Source organism: Balaenoptera musculus, chromosome 10 (assembly GCF_009873245.2).
Source record: "Balaenoptera musculus isolate JJ_BM4_2016_0621 chromosome 10, mBalMus1.pri.v3, whole genome shotgun sequence".
Taxonomy (NCBI): Eukaryota; Metazoa; Chordata; class Mammalia; order Artiodactyla; family Balaenopteridae; genus Balaenoptera; species Balaenoptera musculus.
The window spans coordinates 36,157,604-36,177,133 of NC_045794.1; the positions used below are offsets into that span (position 1 = coordinate 36,157,604).

Sequence of the window (19,530 nt, forward strand, 5' to 3'; positions counted from 1 at the left end):
TATAGCTGAGACCAGGACGCCCAGACGCTCACTGGATTTGCAGACCCTCTAAGCTAACAGCAGCAGCTCCAAGATTAAGTGCAGTGCAGGGGCCCCAGCCCTGTTGTCCAGGCCGTTCCTCCTTCCCCAGGCCCAGCCTCTTAGTCACAGGTATTATCTGGCGTTATTTTATAAGCTGCGTCACCATGCAGATGTTCTCTTCTGAAGAATTACTTTCATTTCTGACTCATTTCAGGAAATGAGGCAGTTGATCAGAGGTGTTCTTCGTTTCCAGACCTCCGGAGAGTTCATTTTCTCCTGGGATTTCTAACCACATGTGGGCAGTCCTTTATTTACCCAGATGTGAGAAATAACAGTAATGAACAGCCCTCATCTTAAGGAGACCTTACTTCCCTGAAGAATCCCGAATCCCATGTGAGGGCCCAGAGGTGGCTTATGCTCTTATTAACGTAAATATTTCTGAGGCTTTGGTTTCATGATGCTTGTAGACATGCTGTGTGTATGAGTTTGGTGCTGCAGGCAAAATATAATTTAGCAACAGATTTAAAAGGTAGTCTGGAGTGTTTCTAATTACTGTTTGTTTAGTTCACCATTGCCTAATAAGTGGATTTAAGTAACCTTGGGGGTAGGGAATATAATGTTCATATTACAGTCAACCATGCAAATCATATTCGAAGTATTGCAGAGAACACACCATGGAGTCACTTTATAGATGTAGTCCTTGGAATTTTGAATTTAGAACTGAGAGCATTTTGGAGTGGACCTTTTCTACCTGTCATGCATCAACATGAATTATGCACATGTCCAAAATCAACCCTACTGTGTGTTACAACTCTATATAAAATCCATCGGGGGCTTTTGGCACTCAATTCTCTTTTTAATTTGACATAAGAATTCTCATTCTTATGGGAGAAACTGGCTTCTCTTTCCTTTCTTTTCCCATCTTTCACTGGCCATATAGGAAACTGAAGTCGTGAGAGGGCCTAGAAGAGTGGTTCTCAACCTGGGCTGCACCAGGGAATCAGCCTGGGAACTTTCAAAAATACCGATGCCTGGGTCCCACCTCCCCAGAGAGTCTCGCCTAATTGTTGGGAATGCAGCCTGCACTGGGAAGATGTTATTGTGCACTAAGGGCTGAGAACCATAGGCTTGAGAGCTCATCTCAGCCCGTGGTTCTCAGACTGGGCTGCAGGCTAGCATCACCTGGAAAGCTATTGCCCAAAACACTGCTGCCCCACCAATTAAAACCACATTTTGGGGGGAAGGATCCAGGATTTTTAGAAAGATCCCAGATGATTTCTGATGCACAGCAAGGGTTAAGGTCAACTGACATAATCTAACCATTGCATATCATAGATAAGGAAAAGGAGAACTAGAAAGGTCAAATGGCTTGCTCAAGGTCGGATCCTGGTTGTTGCAGAAGCAGGTCTGGGACTCAGGTCTGATGCCTCTGACTGGTCTTTCTGCTGCCTAGCCTGGCCCCCTTATATTTGTTTGTTGTATTTATTGATGCCTCCTCATCCTTCAGGTGATGATCCTGCCTCCAAGAGGCCTTTAATGGCTCCTGCCACTCTCCCATCCAGCCTGGGTAAGATGTCCTTCCTTTATATTTGAACCACCCTCCTTCCCCTTCCCCTTGGACTGTCAGCTCTAGAAGGACAAGGCCTGTATCCTTTCAGTAACTTGCTGGCATGTAATGGGGACCTAGATAATATTTGTTGAATTGAAATTCCCTAACTTTTTATTCACTAGTTAGCCCACATGGATTGCTAAAAATAATCCACTCCTTTTGAAAGTAGCTTCTGAGAGCAAATGTTTTTGTTACCTGTCGACCGCCCACTGTGCTATGGGTCAAGATCTCGTACACAAGGAATTCCCACCCTTGCCTTCCAGGAGAGAGAGTTGAGGGGGCGAAAAAAAAGTTTATCAAGGGGATTTTGATGACAAAATAATGAAAGCAAGATTTCTGTGACTTTACATGTTGCTCAGGGTATTTATAATATCCAGGGACTTCTGAATAACATACTTACAAGTGTGCGTGGCATCAGTGAAAGGGGGCATGTGGCATTATCTTAAGACAAAATGAAAATGCTCTTTCATAAAAATATGTTTTAAGGACTAAATTATTTCCTTTATCATAATGCATATATAACTGAGCAACCACATCCACTAGCATAGCTGAATTAAATCCTTTGGCTTCTCAGGATTAATATGTGAACGTCTTTTCAATTGAGTAAAAAACTATTGGGGAGATCAAGATGGCGGAGTAGGAGGATGTAGAACTCACCTCCCCATGTAAGCACATCAAAAATTACATCTACAAGTAGAACAACTCTCACAAAAAACCAACCAGACAGTGGCAGAAGATCTCTTAAATGACCAAAGCTGAAAGAAAGATCCCATGTAACTGAGTAGGACCAAAAAAAAAAAAAGGCGTCAGGATGGGACCAGCACCCCTGGGGGGATGTGTAAAGGAGGGAGTGTCCACACAGGCAGGCCCTTGCTTTATGAAACTCCCCTGTCTGCTGGGAGGCCCACTGGGACAGATAGGGAACTGGAGAGGCCTGGACTCTGCTCACGAGGCATGTGTACATGCTTGCTAGCAATCAGAGCAGAGAGAGACCAGCCCTGACGCTGATTACTACCACCTTGCTGCACTTCCAAGCCTGAAATGCACGCCGGGCAGGGCTACTAGTATGTGCTAAAGTGCTGAAACTCCAGCGAAGGGACCTTGGGAGAGGACTTGGTCCAGCTGCTTGGAGACAGGCTGGAGGGCCTGAAGTGTGGTCCATTGTTAGTGCATGTAGGGTGGGACGTGGGTCCACCAACGGAACCCCACTGTCAGCTTGCTAACAGCAGGGCACGGCTCCGGTGGTGCAGGCTTTGTGAGCATGTACAGGGTTGGGGTGGGGCTGACATCTGAGCTCATTATCAGCCCTCCAACAGTGGGGCCAGATCTGGGCAGCAGTGGACTTTGTTGGCGTGCACACATGGTGGTTGGTGGCATCACAGAATCCCATGTCCTCAGTGGACAGCCCCTGGATAGGCGTATGCAGCAGTTCCTTTCTCAGCAGGAGTGCTGTAGTTAAGCCCACCTCACACCACAGCTTGGAGCTGGATCTGGGGTGGACAGGTCCAGGAAGAGGCCTGCCACAGAGGCAGCACAGGTCCCAGGCCACAGCACAACCACCTCAATTCCTGCAGCCATGATACTCCGGCCTCCTCCACCAGCTTAGTACTAGGTCTGGGATGAATACAACAGAGAAACGAATGTGAACTTGGGCTGCTTCTGGGCAAAATCTTGGACATCTGCATGGGTAGCGCATAGGTTTGCCGTGACCACAATGGGTCTCACTTGCTTCAGGGCTCACCTCCTTGGGGGCAGAGCATATACTTAAGTATAATGGAGCTTTATTGAACCTGACCCTCAGGACTTCTACTGCAACAAGTGGGGAGCAGACCTCACCACTGACAGGGCTGTGACAGCCATGGAGCAAAGAGGAGGCATCACCCAACACCCAGTGCAGTATCTGGACACCAGAACAGCAGTCAACCCCCTATCGAGGGGATAATGTCCAGCACACTCTGAGGAAAGATGTGGCAGGCATTCATACCAAAAACAGCCCTAGCACCAAAAATATTGGACTCACAGCCTGCACAGGAATGCTCCCACATAAAAACAGCCCTTCAAGAACAAAGTAGATAACTATTTCTCCTATTCATAGAGACAGAGAAATGTAAGTAATGTAAATATAAGAAATGTAAGTAAATGAAAAAGCAAAGGAACTACTCACAAAAGAACAAGAGGAATCCCCTGAAAGAACAAACTCAGTGTACTTCACCCTGAGTTCAAAAAGGAGGTAATAAAAATGCTAAAGGAATTAAGAAAGAAATGCAGGTCACTGTAACAAGAAACTAGAAACTAGAATTAGGAAGCAATCAAAATTAGACAGTTCAATTGCCAAGATAAAAACTGATCTAAAAGCAATGAATAGCAGACTAGATAACACAGAAGACTGAATAAGTCATCTGGTAGATAGAATAATGGAAATCACCCAAACAGAACAGCAGACAGAAAGAAAAATGAAAAAAAAAAGCAACATATGAGATTTATAGGATAATATAAAGCACGCCAACCTATGCATAATAGAGGTTCCAGAAGAAAAAGAAAGAGAGAAGGGGATTGAAAATGTATTTGAAGAAATGGTGGCTGAAAACTTCCCAAACCTAAAGAAGGAAACATATCCAGGTATAGGAAGCACAGAAGGTTCCAAACAAGATGAACCCAAACAGACCCACACCAAGACATATCATAATTAAAATGGCAAAAGTTAAAGATTCTAAAAGCACTAAGAGAAAAGAAAGAGTCGGTCATGAGGGAACCCCTATAAGGCTATCAGATGATTTCTCTACAGAAACTTAGCAGGCGAGAAGGGAGTGGAATGATATATTCAAAGTCCTGAAAGGGAAAAACTTACAACCTGGGATACCCTGCCTAGGAAGATTATCATTTAGAATAGAAGGAGAGATAAAGAATTTCTCAGACAAGCAAAAACTAAAAGAATGCAGCAATACTAAACCTAATCTAAAGGAAATATTGGAAGGTCTTCTCTAAGTAGAAAAGAGTCAAGAATCTATAGGAAAGGGAGACTCACAATAAGAAAGGCAAATATATAAACTGACTGAAGATTACTTAAATAAGCCAATACATAGATTAAAAAACAATCAATTTTTTGTGAAAGCAATTATAACTACAGTTAATAGCAAAAGGATAAACATGAAGATGTAAAATAGGGCATCAAAATCACAAAATTTGGGGGAGAGGAGTAAAAAAATGTAGATCTTTTAGAATGTGTTTGAACTTGTATGACTATTAGTCTAAAGCCAGTAGATATAGTTATGGGTCAACATACTTAAAAACCAGGGTAACCACAAATCAAAATTATACAATAGATTCACAAACACCAAAAACAAAGGAACTCAAGCATAAAGAGAAAACCATCAAACCACAAAAGGAAAAACAAAAAGGAGAAGAAATTAATAAGAAGAACTATAAAATCAATTGGAAACAAGGTTTAAAATGGCAATAAATACATACTTATCAAGAATTACTTTAAATGAACTAAATGCTCCAAACAAAAAAAATAGAGTGGCCAATTGGATTTAAGAAAAAAAACAAAAAGGAACCAACAATTTACTGCCCTACAAGAGACTCAGTTTAGGCTGAAAGACACACATAGATTGAAAGTGAGGGGTTGGAAAAAGATATTTCATGCAAATGGAAACTACAAGAAAGCAGGGGTAGCAATACTCATATCAGACAAAGTAGACTTTAAAACAAAGTTCATAAAGAAAGACAAAGAAGGACACTGTATAATGATAAAGGGGTCAATACAAGAAGAGGGATATTACACTCGTTAACACATGCACCCAATATGGGAGCACCTAAATATATAAAACAAATACTAACAGACACAGAGGGAGAAATTGACAGGAATGCAATTATAGTTGGAGACTTTTAATACCCCTCTGACATCAATGGACAGATCTCTAAGACAAAATCAATACGGCAACAGAGACATTAAATGATACAATGGAACAATTGGACTTACTTGATATTTACAGGGCACTACATCCCAAAAACCCAGAATACACATTCTTTTCAGATGCACATGAAACATTGTCTAGGATGGACCACACACTAGGACACAAAATAAGCCTCAACAAATTTAAGAGGATAGAAATTATTTCAAGCATCTTTTCCGACCACAACAGAATGAAACTAGAAATCAACCACAGAAATAAAAACACGAAAAAAATGATCACATGAGACTAAATAACATGCTACAAAAAAACCAGTGGGTCAACAATGAAATTAAAGAGGGAATCAGAAAATACTTCAAGAGAAATGGCAATGAAAACACAACCTTACAAAATCTATAGGATGCAGTGAAAGCAGTTCTAAGAGGGACATTCATAGCAATACAGGCCTTCCTTAAGAAACAAGAAAAATCTCAAACAGCCTAACCTACCACCTAAAAGAACTAGAAAAAAAAGAACAAACAAAACCCAAAGTTAGCAGAAGGAAGGAAATAATAAAGATCAGAGAGGAAATAAATTAAACAGAGATCAAGAAAACAATAGAAAAATCAATAAAACCAAGAGCTGGTTTTTTGAAAAATAAACAAAATGAACAAACCTCTAGCCAGGATCACCAAGAAGAAAAAAGAGAGGACCCAAATAAACAAAATAAGAAATGAAAGAGGAGAAATAAAAACCAATACCACAGAAATACAACAAATAATAAGAAAATACTATGAACAAATTGGACAACCTAGAAGAAAGGGACAAGTTTCTAGAGATATATAGCCTGTCAAAATTGAGTCAAGAAGAAACACATAATTTGAACAGACCAATCACTAGAAGTGAAATAGGATCTGTAATTAAAAAAAACAAAAACAAAAAAAACTCCCTGCAAACAAAAGTACAGGACTGAAAGGCTTCACTGAGGAATTCTTCCAAACATACAAAGAAGAACTTATCCCAGTCCTTCTCAAACTATTCCAAAAGATTAAAGAGGAGAGAACACTCCCAAATTCATCTATGAAGCCACTATCACCCTGATACCAAAGCCAGACAAAGACATTACAAAAAAAGAAAATTACAGGCCAATATAATATCTTTGATGAATATAGATATAAAAATCCCCAACAAAATATTACCAAACTGAATCCAGTAATGCATAAAAAGGATCATACATCATGATCAAGTTGGATTCATTCCAGGGTAGCAAGGATGTTTCAACATACACGAATCAATCAATGTGGTATACCACATTAACAAAAGAAAAGACAAAAATCATATGATCATCTCAATAGATGCAAAAAAAGCATTTGATAAAATTCAACATCCCTTCATGATAAAAACTCTCACCAAAGTGGGTACAGAGGGGACATATCTCAACATAGTAAAAGTCATTTATGACAAACCCACAGCCAACATAATACATAATAGTGAAAGCTGAAAGCCTTTCTGCCAAATTCAGGAACAAGACAAGGATGCCCACTCTCACCATTTCTATTTAACATAGTATTGGAAGTTCTAGCCACAGCAATCAGACAAGCAAAAGAAATAAAAGGTATCCAGATCGGAAGAGAAGAGGTAAAATTGTCGTTATTTGCATATAAATGAATTCAGCAAGGTAGCAGGATACAAGATTAATATACAGAAATCTGTTGCATTTCTTTACACTAACAAAATATCAGAAAGAGGAAGTGAAAAAATGATCCCACTTAAAATCACACTGGGGAAAAAAAACAAAAACAACCAAAAACTATGAATAAACTTAACCAAGGAGGTGAAAGACCTATACGCTGAAAACTATGAAACATTGATAAAGGAAGTCGAAGGTGATTCAAAGAAATGGAAAGGTATCCCATGCTCTTGGATTGGAAGATTTAACATTGTTAAAATGGCCATACTACCCACAGCAATCTACAGATTTAATGTGATCCCTATTAAAATCCCTTGACAGTTTTCACAGACCTAGAACAAATAATTCTAAAATTTATATGGAACCACAAATGATCCAGAATTGCCAAAGCAATACTGAAGAAAAAGAACAAAGCTGGAAGCATAACACCACTCCTGCCCCCAGACTTTAGACAGTACTACAAAACTACAAAATGTGTAATCAAAACAGTGTGGTATTGGCACAGAAACACACATGAAAATCAATGGAACAGAATAGAGAGCCCATAAATAAACCCACACGCCCACAGTCAATCTACGCCAAAGGAGGCAAGGATATACGTTGGAGAAAAGACAGTCTCTTCAGCAAGTGGTGTTGGGAAAGCTGGACAACTACATGCAAATCAGTGAAATTAGAACACTCCCTCACACCGTATTACAAAAATAAACTCAAAATGGTTTAAAGACCTAAATACAAGACATGATACCATAAAACTCCTAGAAGAGAACATAGGTGAAACATTCTTGGATATAAATCATAGCAATATTTTCTTAGATCAGTCTCCCAAGACAAAAGAAGAGCAAAAATCAACAGATGTGACCTAATCAAACTTAAAAAGCTTTTGCATAGCAAAGGAAACCATCAACAAAACGAAAAGACAACCTCTGAAATGGGAGAAAATATTTGCAAAGGATGCGACCAACAAGGGGTTAATATTTAAAATATACAAACAGCTCATATAACTAAATACAAAAAAAAAGCGCTAACCCAATCAAAAAATGGGCAGAAGACCTACATAGACATTTCTCCAAAGAAGATACACAGATGGCCAACAGGCATATGAAAAGATGCTCAACATCACTAATCATTAGAGAAATGCAAATCAAAACCACAATGAGGTATCACCTCACACCAGTCACAGTGGCTATTATCAAAAAGTCTACAAATGATAAATGCTGGATAGAGTGTGGAGAAAAGAGAACCCTCTTACACTGTTAGTGGGAATGTAGATTGGTACAGCCACTATGGAGAACAGTATGGAATTTCCTTAAAAAACTAAAAATAGAGCTACCATATGATCCAGAAATCCCACTCCTGGGCATATATCCAGAAAAGGCGAGAACTCTAATTTGAAAAGATACTTGCACCCCAATGTTCATCGCAGCACTATTTACAGTAGCCAAGACATGGAAACAATCCAAGTGCCCTCAACAGATGATTGGCTTAAGAAGATGTGGTATATATATATATATATATATATATATACACACACATATACACACACACACACAAAAGAATAAAATATTGCCATTTGCAGCAACATGGATGGACCTAGGGAATATCATACTAAGCAAAGTAAGTAGGCAGAGAAAGCAAATATTATATGATATTACTTATATGTCAATCTAAAAAATAATACAAATGAATCTATATACAAAATAGAAAAAGACTCACAGACATAGAAAACAAACTTATGGTTACCAATGGGGAAAGGGAGTGGGGAGGGATAAATTAAGAGTATGGGATTAACAGATACACACTACTATACATAAAATAGATAAGCAGGAAGGATTTCCTGTATAACACAGGGAACTATATTCAATATCTTATAATAACCCATAATGGAAAATAATCTGAAAAAAAGTATATGTAACTGAAAAATAAAAAACAACAACAACAAAAAACTATCACTCCTCTGTCATCCCAGTTTACTTAAGGTTATGCTTGTCCCGTGTCTTCTTGTTATTTGAAAAATGTTTCCAGATTTGCAGTATTTATGTTTACTATTGTAGGTGTTACAGAGATTTGTCTTAGAAAGCAGATTACAACCAGTATCTCTTTACCTTAAAGGTAGCCAGGAGGCTGCACAAAGGGGTAACAAAGTAGCTGTTTTTCTCATTTGGAGAATTCAGAGTTAAAAGTTTTTGGAGCCAAGACTGCAAATTGGGTTGCATTGTAGGGTAGATGTTAAAATGATGTAAAGAGATTGCAGACAGTAGCCAATAATGACCCAAGTGCGTGAAATCTTTTTGAAGTCTTAGTAAGACTTCGTGGGTTCATGCTTTATAATTGGGAGTCTTCATATCCCAGGTAAGTGGCAGTGTGGCAGCGTGTAAATAAAGCTGCCATTTATCAGGGGAACTCTTCCCAAAACAAATATCCTTAAAATTTTCCAGAGAAAGCTAAGTTACTTAGCTGGCGGTAAATATACAACATTTTTATATTAAAATAATTTCATTATATCGTGAAGTAAAATGCAAAGTTTGCATAACTTTTTTTTTAAGATGAGAAATTTTAAAGAACCACTTTCCAGTCTCTCCTTTGCTGCTACTTGGATGAAAAGTTAAACCAATAAAGGTTTTTGCTAAGTAACCAACTTCTATCTCACTAATTTCAGAGGCTCAACAGTACATTCTGGAAGAGACAAGGAAGGAGGGAAAGGAAGGGTTTATTAAATATGTAAGACACCATGTTCAGTGTTTTCACCCATGTTGCGCTGTCGAATCTTTATGGCTGTGCTGCAAATTAGGAATTATTCACAGCAGTTTTTGCATGTGAGGAGGTCTGTATGCACCTGTCCACTAGGAAGCAGAGCCAGAATTTGAAAACAGATCTATCTGATTCCAGAGTCCTTGTATTTTTCCTCTGACATGGCCTTTCATGTCATGAGAGTGGAGATGTCTCCAAAAGAGCCTTGTTATTAATTCTGAGTATTTGCCATGCTGGTGAAAGAGGAGGGCTGACTGTAGCTTCCCCTGGAGTTGTTTTTTTTTTTTTTTAAATAGATTTATTTAATTAATTAATTAATTTATTTTTTGCCTGTGTTGAGTCTTCGTTGCTGTGCGCAGGCTTTCTCTAGTTGCGGTGAGCGGGGACTACTCTTCATTGCGGTGCATGGGCTTCTCATTGCGGTGGATTCTCCTGCTGCGGCGCACAGGCTCTAGGCGCGCGGGCTTCAGTAGTTGTGACGTGCGGGCTTCAGTAGTTGTGGCTCGCGGGCTCTAGAGCGCAGGCTCAGTAGTCGTGGCGCAGGGGCTTAGTTGCTCCGCGGCGTGTGGTATCTTCCCGGACCAGGGCTCGAACCCGTGTCCCCTGCATTGGCAGGCGGATTCTTAACCACTGGGCCACCCGGGAAGCCCCCTAGAGTTGTTATTAAACACCAGTAAGTTAATATTTACAAACTTCTGTGACACAGTTAAAAGCATTTCCCAACATTATCCTATAAAGTTCTGACTTTAAAATGACATGTCGTTACTGCAGTGACCCTCAGAGTTCCAGTGTATTCATTGTCATGATTTTAAAGGGAGGGAAGGAATAGTCAGCAGTGGCTATGTTTGACCAAAAGCCATATAGTGTCAGAATTTTGTGATCTCTCTCAGACATCATGCCTTTGACTTGAGGGAGGCAGCAAAGCAAAATAGTTGATAGTTCGTGCTTTGCCCTGCAATTCCTGAATATGGGAATCCTGGCTCTGCTACACACTAGCTGTGTGATGGCGGGCAAGTGACCTAACCCCTTTGTGCCTTAGTTTCCTCGTAAGTAAAACAAGAACAGTAATAACTTGATTGCTGTTTTAAGAACTATATAATATCAGACCTGTTAAGAGCTTAGAACTTTGCATGATGCAAAGTTAGTGCTCAGGAAGTATTTAGCTATTCTTAGTAAAAGCTAGGTGCTACATGGCCCAGCAATCCCACTTCTGGGTACTGACCCAAGAGAAATGAAAACCTGTGTCCACATAAGACATTTGAACAAAAGTTCATAGAAAGTTTTATTCATAATAGCTAAAACCTGGAAACAAATGTCCATCAACTGGTGAATGGATAAACTGTGGTACATCCACACTGTGGAATACTATTCAGAAGCAAAAAAGAACAAATTTCTGATAGGGGCAACAACATGGCTAAGTTTCAAAAGCATTGTGCCAGGTGAAAAATCCAGACATAAAAGGCTGCATCCTTTTTGATTCCAATTATGTGATGTTCTATAAAGGCAAAACTGTAAATTACAGAAATTAGATCCTTGCTTGCTGAGGACAGATCATTGAAGAGCAGAGGAGATTGACTGCAGAAGGGCAGAAGGAAACTTTATGACGTGATGGAAATGCTCTATGTGTTTATTGTGGCGGAGGTTACGTGATTGTTTATGTTCGTCAAAATGCATCCAGCTTAGAAAGGGTCCATTTTTACTGTATATAAGTTAAACTTCAATAAATCTGATTTTAAAAGTCAGGGACTGCAACATGAACAAAGTATAGAGGGGGGAAAAAAAGGGGTTAGAAACAATAAATCAGAATTGCCGAAAATGCAGCTATTCTACAGTTTCAGTTAGCATGCGAGATGGGAGGAATAATTTTGTTAATTTTCCTCTTACAGGCTGTGAGTTAGAAAAATGTAGAAACCTGTAGAAGAGTTCTGTCCTGCTCTAGCATATCTGATTCTCTTGGCTCTGAGCACTGTCTGCTTCCCCATTTTTGAGCTGTTGCCATTTCACAGACACAGGGATCTCCTGGGTTGCTGGCTGGGAGAATCCTGAAGGAGGGCTTGCCATGTGATGAGGCATTCATGGAAACAGAGCCTTGGTGTTCTAGATGAACTGAAGGTTCCTATTCCAGATAACTACGTAGTCTGAGTACACTGGGAAGGAATGTTATCTCAGAGCATTTTTCATTCATCATGAGTCACAGAAGCCTCTGCACTTTCTTTTGGAGCCGGCGCTTATCTCAGCAGGCCAGGACATGGTCGACCACTCCCTCCTTCCTGAAATTCTTTCTTTCCTTGGCTTCTGTGATGCTCCTCCATCTTGATTCTGTTCTCTGTCTCCTCTGCTGGATCCGTCTCTCCCCATTCCTGGCCCCTAAACTTCGCAGCGCCGAGGCCTTTGTTCTCTGGCCTCTTCCCCATCTTAATGTACCCCATAGGTGCTCTCCTTCATTTCCAGGGCCTTAAATACCTTAAATCTACATGTTGATGATTTCATATGCTTACCTCTAATCCCCGTCTCTCCCTTGCTTTCCAGCTAGCTGCCTGTTTTACCTCGTTACTTGGTTGTCTAACAGACATCTCAAACTTAACAGGTCCAAAACCCGAGTCTTGATTTCTTTTCTAACCCTGCACTTCTTGCATTGTTTCTCATCTCAGCAACGACTCTACCCGGTTGCTCAGCCACGAACCTGGAGTCACCCTTGATCCCCGTCTTTCTCTCCCACCTCATAGTCGAGCCATTAGCATCCATCCCAAATCCAAGTGCTCCTAATCTCCCACCCCCGTTCCTAACTCCAAGCCCAGGCCACCACCAAGTCTTCTGGGACTTCTGCAGCCACTTCCTAAGTGAGCCTCCGCTGTGTACCTCTTGCTCCAAGTTCACACGGCAGTCAGAGTGATCCTTCTGTGTTGGACGTTTATACGACCTGCAATGGACTCCCTACCAACCGTATATACGGTTCGAACTCTCAGCCCTGTTGTACTGAAGGCCCCTGCTGACTCTCCGTCCCCATCTCTTCCCACCCTGCCTGTCTCTTGAGGTGCCCCAGACATACCGGCCTCTCTCTGTGCCCTGACATGCTGCCCCCCACTGCCAAGAATATTGTCCATCTCTTCCTCTCCATCTCTTCTCACCTCCCAACCCCTTCCTGTCTAGGATTCCTGCTCCTGTACTTCATTCAGTTCTCCCGCAAATGCCACCCCCTCCGAGCTGGCCCCCTGGCTCATCTAAAATATCACTGTTACTCTCTATCCCCTTCACGTGCTTTATTTGTTTTCAACGCGTTTCTCCCCACCTGAAATTAGTATATGAGTATTTGTTTATTGCCTCTGTCCCCTGGTAGGTTGTAAGCTCCCTAAGGATGTTGTGCTGGTGTTTAATACGTATTTTCTGAACGACTGAAGGAATAAGGGAATTAATGTTCTGGTACCCCTATATTAAAAATTAAAGAGCCAGATATCTTCCTACACCCTAATATCCCTGTCTGTCTCTCACCCCATTTCTCTGCCCCCCTTTAAGGCAGAATTTCTAAATTGCCTAGATGTACTGTAGCTTTTCATTACTCATTTTCTCTTCACTCTGACAGTCTGATATCTTTTCCCATCACTCTTGTGCAATTTCTCAGGGTCATTCAAGCCCTGTGTGTTGCTGCCTCCAATGGATGCATTCCTATCCTGTCTTACTAGATCTCTGAGTAGCTTTAGCACAGTTTTCCATTCTGCTCTTGAAATTCCCTCCTAACTTGGCTTTCGCCGTCCCTACTGGCCGTTCTTTATTCCTTTGCAGGCATCTCCTTCTTTTGGGGACCTCTGAATGTGGAGAGTTCTTCAGGATGTGGCTTAGGCCCTCTTCTCCCTCTACATGCTCATCTGTTCCCAGGGCTTTACATGCCGTCAGTGAGCTGATGACTCCCCAGTGTATGTATATGTCCAACAGTGACCTCTTCTGACCTCCAGACCCAACATCTGACTGCCTCCTTGACGTCTCTTTGGATGTTTCATGCTCAAGGAGGAACTCTTGTTTCACTTCTGTATCCCATCTCCCGGAATCTGCCTTTCCACATCCCATCTTGGCCATCTTAGTAAATGGCACTACCATCTTCCCAGTTTCCAAAGTCAGAAACTTGGGTATCATCCTGCGTTTCTCCTCCATTTGTCCCCCTTTGCCCCAGTACTTTTAGTTCTATCTTTAAAATATATTTTGAATTTGTCTTCTCTATCTCTACTACTACTGTCTTAGGCCAACTCTTTTTTTTTTTTTTTTTTTGCATAACTAAATTATATAGATTTGGGGAGAGAGGAAGTGGGGGGAGGATTCAGTGGCCTGAGAAGCCTCCTGAGAAGACTTGTCCTCTTGTTTCATCGTCACAATATGATGAGGAAATGGAGGTTCAGAGAGGTTGCACATGTGCCCAGAGTCACACAGCGTGAGGGGAAGGCAGGACTTGTATCTGCTCTGCCACACTCTGAGCCCTCAAAAGCATCACCTCTCAGGTCTTTGCACCAACACTGGGTTTGCCAAATGAAAAGCCTCTTGCCCTCCATGAGCTGCCACTTGAAAGGAAGCCACATGGGCCCCAGGGTGGGGTCTCAGGCAGCCCTGTGGGAGCTGTTTGGGGCACAAGCCCTTCTTGGGACCTCTGCTCACTGCCAATCCGGGGAGCAAGTGCCACCTTCAGGAAACAGGTGGGGGCTGGTGCTGATGACAGCATGACTCATTGTTAGTAGGTTTTCAATGAGGGATCTCAACGGTGTCTAGTAACTGGTCTGTTGTTTCTGCTCTTGCCACAGCAGAGTGCTCCAAAACTCTGTGATGCCACATGCTGCCTATCTGGCAGTGCGTGTGTCATATCCCCCTGCCTCCTCTTCAGCCTCATTTTATTCCCCAGCCTCTAACTTCTTCAACTCTTCAGTTACACTGACCGCCTTTAACCATGTCCTTCAGCACACCAAGGGTTCAGAACCCTTGGCTTGCTCTCCCTGCCACCCCTCCTCCCCACCCCCCCACAATGTTCTTTCTTTAGTCCTACACGGCCAAGTCTGTCTCATCCTTCAGGTCTCAACTTAAATATCACCCACTAGGGAGCCTCCTCTGACCACACTGCCCAAAATACTTCCTTCTCTTATTCTGTATCATAACCACCTTATTTCCTTATCACTAAGCAGAATCAATTATTTTAAAAGGATTTATGTTTAGTTGTTATTATAGAATATAAGTTCCCTGAAAAGAGACTTTTTCTGCTTTATTAGCTGTTGTGTCTTCTGCATCTAGCACGGCGCTGACACATAGTAGGTGCTGGAACAGGAATTCTTTTTTTTTTTTTAATTTAATTTTTTTAACATCTTTTTTTGGAGTATAATTGCTTTACAATGGTGTGTTAGTTTCTGCTTTATAACAAAGTGAATCAGCTATACATACACATATGTCCCCATATCTCTTCCCTCTTGTGTCTCCCTCCCACCCTCCCTATCCCACCCCTCTAGGTGGTCACAAAGCACCGAGCTGATCTCCCTGTGCTATGCGGCTGCTTCCCACTAGCTATCTGTTTTACATGTGGTAGTGTATATATGTCCATGCCACTCTCTCACTTCGTCCCAGCTTACCCTTCCCCCTCCCTGTATCCTCAAGTCCATTCTCTAGTATGTCTGAGTCTTTATTCCCATCTTGCCCCTAGGTTCTTCATGACCATTTTTTTTTTTTCTTAGATTCCATGTATATGTGTTAGCATACGGTATTTGTTTGTCTCTTTCTGACTTACTTCACTCTGTATGACAGACTCTAGGTCCATCCACCTCACTACAAATAACTCAATTTCGTTTCTTTTTATGGCTGAGTAATATTCCATTGTATATATGTGCCGCATCTTCTTTATCCATTCATCTGTTGATGGACACTTAGGTTGCTTCCATGTCCTGACTATTGTAAATAGAGCTGCAGTGAACATTGTGGTACATGACTCTTTTTGAATTATGGTTTTCTCAGGATATGTGCCCAGTAGTGGGATTGCTGGGTCGTATGGTAGTTCTATTTTTAGTTTTTTAAGGAACCTCCATACTGTTCTCCATAGTGGCTGTATCAATTTACATTCCCACCAACAGTGCAAGAGGGTTCCCTTTCCTCCACACCCTCTCCAGCATTTATTGTTTCTAGATTTTTTGATGATGGCCACTCTGACCGCTGTGAGATGATATCTCATTGTAGTTTTGATTTGCATTTCTCTAATGATTAATGATGTTGAGCATCCTTTCATGTGTTTGTTGGCAATCTGTATATCTTCTTTGGAGTAATGTCTGTTTAGGTCTTCTGCCCATTTTTGGATTGGATTGTTTGTTTTTTTGATATTGAGCTGCATGAGCTGTTTGTAAATTTTGGAGATTAATCCTTTGTCAGTTGCTTCATTTGAAAATAGTTTCTCCCATTCTGAGGGTTGTCTTTTCGTCTTGTTTATGGTTTCCTTTGCTGTACAAAAGCTTTTAAGTTTCATTAGGTCCCATTTGTTTATTTTTGTTTTTATTTCCATTTCTCTAGGAGTTGGGTCAAAAAGGATCTTGCCGTGATTTATGTCATGAAGTGTGGAACAGGGATTCTTAATGTTGATACGTGTCATGTCATATCATGAGATGTTTAACATGAGTTCTCGCCCCCATTTTTTTTTAAAAGGGAAAAAATTAAGGGTTTATTTTTGTCAAAGTTGTGTATAATTATAGCATTTTATCTAATTAGAAAATTATTACTTCGAGATTTGTTATGAAAAACAGCAGCATTTCCTCTTTCATTTTCTGTTCTCCAGAGGCATGTGTTTTCAACTTTAGCTGATTATCTTAGTAATTACTTCTATATCTTTAATTAAGATACTGTGTTGTTACTTATCTTTTTTTTTTTTTTTTAGTTTGAGGAGTTATCTATTGTTGAAAAAGTGAGTATTTAGCTCCCTTTCATCTACCCCTGCCCCTCTCCCCTCCTCACACAAACTCTTCCACCCCCTCCGCTCTCAACTGTAATTTTATTGTAATTTTGGTGAGATCAATATGCAGTGTTTACTTTATTATAACTGTGCAATACTATCTACAGAAGAGGCCTGTAATATCATTTGATTACTTTTCCTCTCAAGACTACCCAGCAGATATTGATTTTTTTTTTAATCTCAATTTTTGATGTACTTATGAATAGTCAACGTCAGACTCTACCCTAGCTATAAATCTTCTCTCTAAATTACTCAACCACGTAGAGAATCTACCAGGTTCATCTTTTGGGGGAAATTCCTCCAGAGCCTTCTGATCTCTCTGTCTCGGTTGCTTTCTCGGCCCCAAAACAGCTAGGGCTTCCCCTTTGCTGCCCTTCTGAGGTCTCCTTTTGCCTACCCTGTTTTGGAGCCATCAGTCTCTGGAACTATGACTTATTCTTTGTTGGTTTACTTCATCATATTGGTGGAGCACATTCTCCAGTTTCTTAATGAAAAATGGGTGTGAGGGGTAATTTTTTGAGACTTGCAGGTCTGACATTGCCTTTGTTCTCCACTGGATTTTAATTGATGGCTTAACTAAGTTTATAATTCTAAGGTAGAAATCACCTGTTCTCAGAATTTTGAAGCTTCTGCCATCCATAGTTGCTCTTGAGAAGTTCCTGTCATTCTGACTTAAAATCCTTCATGTGAGAAATCTTCCTCTGGAAGTTCCATATTGATGTACCTTTGTGTAGGTCTGTCTGCATTTTATATGCTGGAAACTCAGTTGGCCTTTTTACTATGGAAACCCCATTCTCCCACATCCCCACTCCTGTCCTTTCTTTAAAGGGAAAACAATGTCCTTTAGTTCTGGGGGAAAGATGTCCTTTGATTCTGGGAATTACAATGTCTTCCCCTCCATTTTCTTTGACCATGAACCCTCTGTTATTTGATATTTGCTGTCCTGAATTGGCCCTCAATCTCTCCGTCTTTCCTGTTTTCCATCTCTGTCATCCTATTCAACTTTCTTGGACATTCCTGAATTGTATCTTTCAAGCCACCTATTGAATTTTTAATCTGCCTTCATTTTAATTTCTATGAGCTCTTGTATTCTCTATTTCTCTGTCTTTAATAACATCTTGTCCTTATTTCATGGATGTGCTTTTCTCAGATCTCTGAAGATGCTAGATTTTTTATTTTTGTTTTTTTAAATTTCTCCCTGTGATATTTCCCTCTTCTCTAAGTTGCTTTGCTGTTTCTCTGTTAGGTGCTTACCTTAATATCTGGAAAGTCTTGCTGTTCCCTCCTGTTTTAGATTAGCTTTGATAGTGGATGGGGTTTGGCAATTCTGGGCTTCACTCTAGGGGGACCTGGCTGGGCTGTTTTTGTTTTGTTTAGGAAATCCTGTTGTTAGTATCTTTAGGTCCTTTTTTTTTTTTTTTCTCTGATTCCCCAGAGAAAATACGACTAGTCTGAAAGCTAAGTAGAAGACTGGGGGCCTCTCCATTCAGCAGTAATTTTTTGTGTAATCTCTTCAGTATGGAATCCCCTTCCCCAACTATGCCTAGACTCCTTCAGTCCAAAGATCCTTTATTGGCTCTTTTCAGGGAATACATTTCCAATCTTCTCCTAGGTGGGGCCTGGGGGTTTGGAGGCAATCACTTGTCTTCAAGGAGTGAGGGAGAGTATTTGGGGGTCTTAAACTTCCTTTTTTTTTTTAAGTTTTTTTTTTAATGTGGACCATTTTTAAAGTCTTTATGGAATTTGTTACAATATTGCTTCTGTTTTATGTTTTGGTTTTTTGGCTGCGAGGCATGTGGCATCTTAGCTCCCCGACCAGGGATCCAGTGTGCACCCCCTGCATTGGAAGGCGAAATCTTAACCACCGGACTACCAGGGAAGTCCCATGGGGGGTCTTAAACTTCTTAAACAGACTTTCAGCCATTTCTCTGCCCCACCTTCCCCACCATTTCCAGAGGAACCTGTTGCCACCACCCCCAGCCTCTTGGGGGTTTATAATTTAAATGGAGTTGCTTCTGGGTGGTCCTAGTTTGGGATTGCGGTTTCTCCAGTCTGTTCAGCCATTTGCCATTGGTCTGTTTGCTCTCCATCTTCCAAAATTGTGTTACTATCTCTAATTCTGTTCTCTTTGTCTTTATCTCTTTATGTTCTTGGATTTGAGGAGGGAGCAGAACTAAATGCATGTGTTTAGTACTCCTTTAAATAATTGTTGTTTATGATGCATTTGATCACACTTGGGAAACAGATTTCTACATAAGCTCTGAATCTCCATTTTCACCAAATTCAATTATTTCCTTATCTACAGTCAGGGTGGGGTGGAGTGTGGTAGAAAGTTCTCTGGACCGGGAGTTAGGAGACTTGGGGTCTATTCCCATATTTGCTGCAAACCACTTAATCCCGAGTATTCTCATCATGATTTCCTCATCTAGAGGGCCAGGGAAGTGAAATAGATAATTTTAAGGTCTCTTTGTGTCCATAGGTTGGTTTTATTTCTAATAACTGAACACCAAATTTGGAAACAAAATGGCAGCAGCCATGTGAAGAAATGCGGAATGTAAGCGTCTTCTCGTATTTGTTAGTCAGTCTCTGCAACTGACACCTTTAAAGTCTC

General features: G+C 40.8%; 1 protein-coding gene across 2 annotated transcripts in view; it reads left to right on the forward strand.

Moving 5' to 3' along the window:
* The window catches only part of ANO6 (anoctamin 6), a 210,420-nt gene that overhangs the window by 47,688 nt on the left and 143,202 nt on the right, over positions 1-19,530 (forward strand). Inside the window, exon 2 of one of the 2 annotated variants that reach the window (XM_036865316.1) lies at positions 1,529-1,588. The exons of the other annotated variant lie outside the window; for it this stretch is intronic. Coding sequence (XP_036721211.1) covers positions 1,529-1,588 — 60 coding nt within the window. The remainder of the gene's footprint in view (positions 1-1,528; positions 1,589-19,530) is intronic. 2 annotated transcript variants of the gene reach the window in all.